The sequence below is a fragment of the Capsicum annuum genome, unplaced genomic scaffold, assembly GCF_002878395.1.
Source record: "Capsicum annuum cultivar UCD-10X-F1 unplaced genomic scaffold, UCD10Xv1.1 ctg2830, whole genome shotgun sequence".
Taxonomy (NCBI): domain Eukaryota; kingdom Viridiplantae; phylum Streptophyta; class Magnoliopsida; order Solanales; family Solanaceae; genus Capsicum; species Capsicum annuum.
In genome coordinates, this window is record NW_025834722.1 from 27,644 (window position 1) to 30,344 (window position 2,701).

Sequence of the window (2,701 nt, forward strand, 5' to 3'; positions counted from 1 at the left end):
GAGAGAAAAAGAGATATATATTAATTGGGGTAGCATTAAGTTTGAAATTATAATTATCTTATTCTTTAAAACTGCTGCTATATACTAATATTGAAAAAGTAATGTTATAAAAAAAGTTTTATGTAAAAATTTAAAAGATTGGGGTTATATATAATAATAATAAAAGTTGAAATAGAAGTTAAAAAATTGTGAAAATAACAAAAACCCATTTTTCCTTTTCAGAAAATTTTTTCAAAATTATTTTCTGAATTTTCATATCCAAGAATCACAATTTCCAACTCCAAAAAATTTTTTTTGGAAAAAATGGAAAAATTTCCATGGCCAAATGGCCCTTAATCAGCTATCAGAGGAAGATTGGTTTGGTTGAGTGTCCTTTTTATTGTGCAATTTCTTGACGTCAACCCTTCTTCCTCTTCCTCTTCCTCTTCGTCTTCTGAAGTCTAAATTCCTAATCACAAAAGAAAGAAAGCCTTAATTATTAGCGAAACCAAATAATCACTTGAGAATTTTGATCAATCACAATTTGCAGCTATGGCAACAAGTCGAAACAAGAATATGAACGCCAAATTGGTATCTTTTATTTATCAATTCTCCTTATGGGGTTAGCTTAAATTTCATCAAGCTTCCTTCTTTTTTACCATCTCTCATCTGGCTCCTCTTCACTTCCTTGGTTTTTACTTTTGATCAGGAAAGTTCCTCAATTTCAATGTTTTATTGCTCTTTGGCTTTTTCTATGTAAAATTTAGATATGGATTCTTTTTTTTTTTTGCCTTGACTCTAATATGCTAAAATTGGATCTTTTCACTTGGTTATTATTTGCTGATGCTAAATTGTCAAAGTAAACTTGGTTATTGTTCTCTTCTTTTTTGGTTGCTATGTGATGTGTATTTTATATTGATGCCTTTTGTGGTTGTATGTATACTCTTTTCTATACTCTTTTTTGAGCTTGAGGGTATATTGGAAGCAGGTAGGGGTAAGGTGCGGTTATTCTGGGTATGATGTTTTTGTTGCATTTTTGTGGTTGTATGGAAGTGTTGCTTGTTGGAGTATATTAGACTTGCTTTTGCCAGTAAGGTGTGCGTATACTCTACCCTCCCTAGATCACACTTTGTGGGTATACACTGGGTATGTTGTTGTTCAAGTGCATACTTATTGTTCATGTTAATCCATATTATTCATACAGTGATGAGTACTTCCAATTTCAATTTTCCCGTGCTCCTTTCCCCTTTAATGTTTGGTATTCTGTTTCAATAAATACACTTTACACTATGCAATCATTGTTTCAATTATTCTAATCATGTAGTTCCTGATTTTAAAAAATTATTCTGATGCTGTAGTTTTTTCCCTTAGCTGCAAGTTTATGTACTTGATGTGTTGACCCTGACATTGATAAGCTAAGGAAGTGTCTTTTGGTTTTAGGTGCTCCTTGGAGATGTTGGAGCTGGAAAATCTAGTCTAGTTCTACGTTTTGTTAAAGGACAATTTATTGAATTTCAGGTAGGTGCTTTAGTTTACCATTTGATATGAGAAGCTGAATGGTTTCTGCACTCGCATTTTTCCATTGGGACCTTGAGATTTGACTTATCTCGCTTATTTTATATGTAGGAATCAACCATAGGTGCTGCATTTTTCTCCCAAACAGTAGCTCTAAATGATGCAACTGTAAAATTCGAAATATGGGATACAGCAGGTCAAGAGAGATACCACAGTCTAGCTCCAATGTATTACAGAGGAGCTGCAGCTGCTATAATTGTTTATGATATAACAAATCAAGTAATTTATTTTACCAGATTCTATTGAATCCTTATAATTCACTCTAAATTGTTTCCAAATAGCTGCTAGCATGTTTGCTTGCTAACTGGGTTTCTCAAATTCATTATATATAGGAATCATTTGAGAGAGCAAAAAAGTGGGTTCAGGAGCTTCAAGCACAAGGTACCTTTATCTCAGGATTCATTCTTGTAATGCTGTATGTAAACGTTCCAACGTCGATTAATGTAAGAAATAGGCAATGTATAATTAGGGTGGGTTTCAGCTGCTTAGAATTATGATAAAGTTTGATGGCCAAAAAATGTTGAAAAACCCTCTCTACTATTAGCTCTCAATTGGTGGGTAATATGAGGGGGTGAGCTGGAAATAGTGCCTCACCCTTGGGTGAGTCCGAACTTGAACATTGTCACACAATGATGCTTGGCCAGATCAACTGAACTAAGCACTCGTTCCTCTTCTCATGTGGTGCATACATCAGTGTTCTTTCAATGAAACATATTGCCTGTTCATACGTGTTAACTCTTTTCTATCTCACGCTGGCCCCAGGTAATTCAAATATGGTGATGGCACTTACTGGAAATAAGGCAGATTTGTTAGATGCAAGAAAAGTTGCTGCTGAGGTTAGTATTTTTCATTCTTCAAACTAATCATAGTTTTCCATGCTATAGATAGTGATGTGCGGAAGCACCACAGATAGCCTAGTTTTAGGCATATGATTTTATAACCTGCCCAGGTATCTAAGGGTCGGGTGACTGATAGTTTCAACTACAAGTCCAAGATGGCCAGTTGAATATAATGATATTCAGTGTTTAGAAGGTGTACCCTAAGGGGTTGAGGTATCCAGCCGTGCTATTTTCTCCTTCTCATGTTAATGCCCATACTTGAAAAGTAAACTGGTCATTGAAATTAACGTGATGCATGTGCTTAAATC

The 2,701-nt window shown here is 34.7% G+C and overlaps 1 protein-coding gene across 2 annotated transcripts; it reads left to right on the plus strand.

Annotated features, from left to right (window-relative positions):
* Positions 1-252: 252 nt before the first annotated feature.
* Positions 253-2,648, plus strand: LOC107858584 (ras-related protein RABF2a). 2 transcript variants are annotated; one of them, XM_047402834.1, is made up of 6 exons: positions 253-570; positions 1,420-1,497; positions 1,606-1,773; positions 1,887-1,935; positions 2,317-2,390; positions 2,504-2,632. In XM_047402834.1, the coding sequence occupies exons 1-6, from the start codon at positions 532-534 to the stop codon at positions 2,558-2,560; spliced, it is 465 nt and encodes a 154-aa protein (XP_047258790.1). In that variant the 5' UTR covers positions 253-531; the 3' UTR covers positions 2,561-2,632. The 2 variants fall into 2 exon arrangements, with proteins under 2 accessions (XP_047258790.1, XP_047258789.1); XM_047402833.1 differs by having other exon boundaries at positions 320-570; positions 2,311-2,390; positions 2,504-2,648.
* The last annotated feature ends 53 nt before the right edge of the window (positions 2,649-2,701 follow it).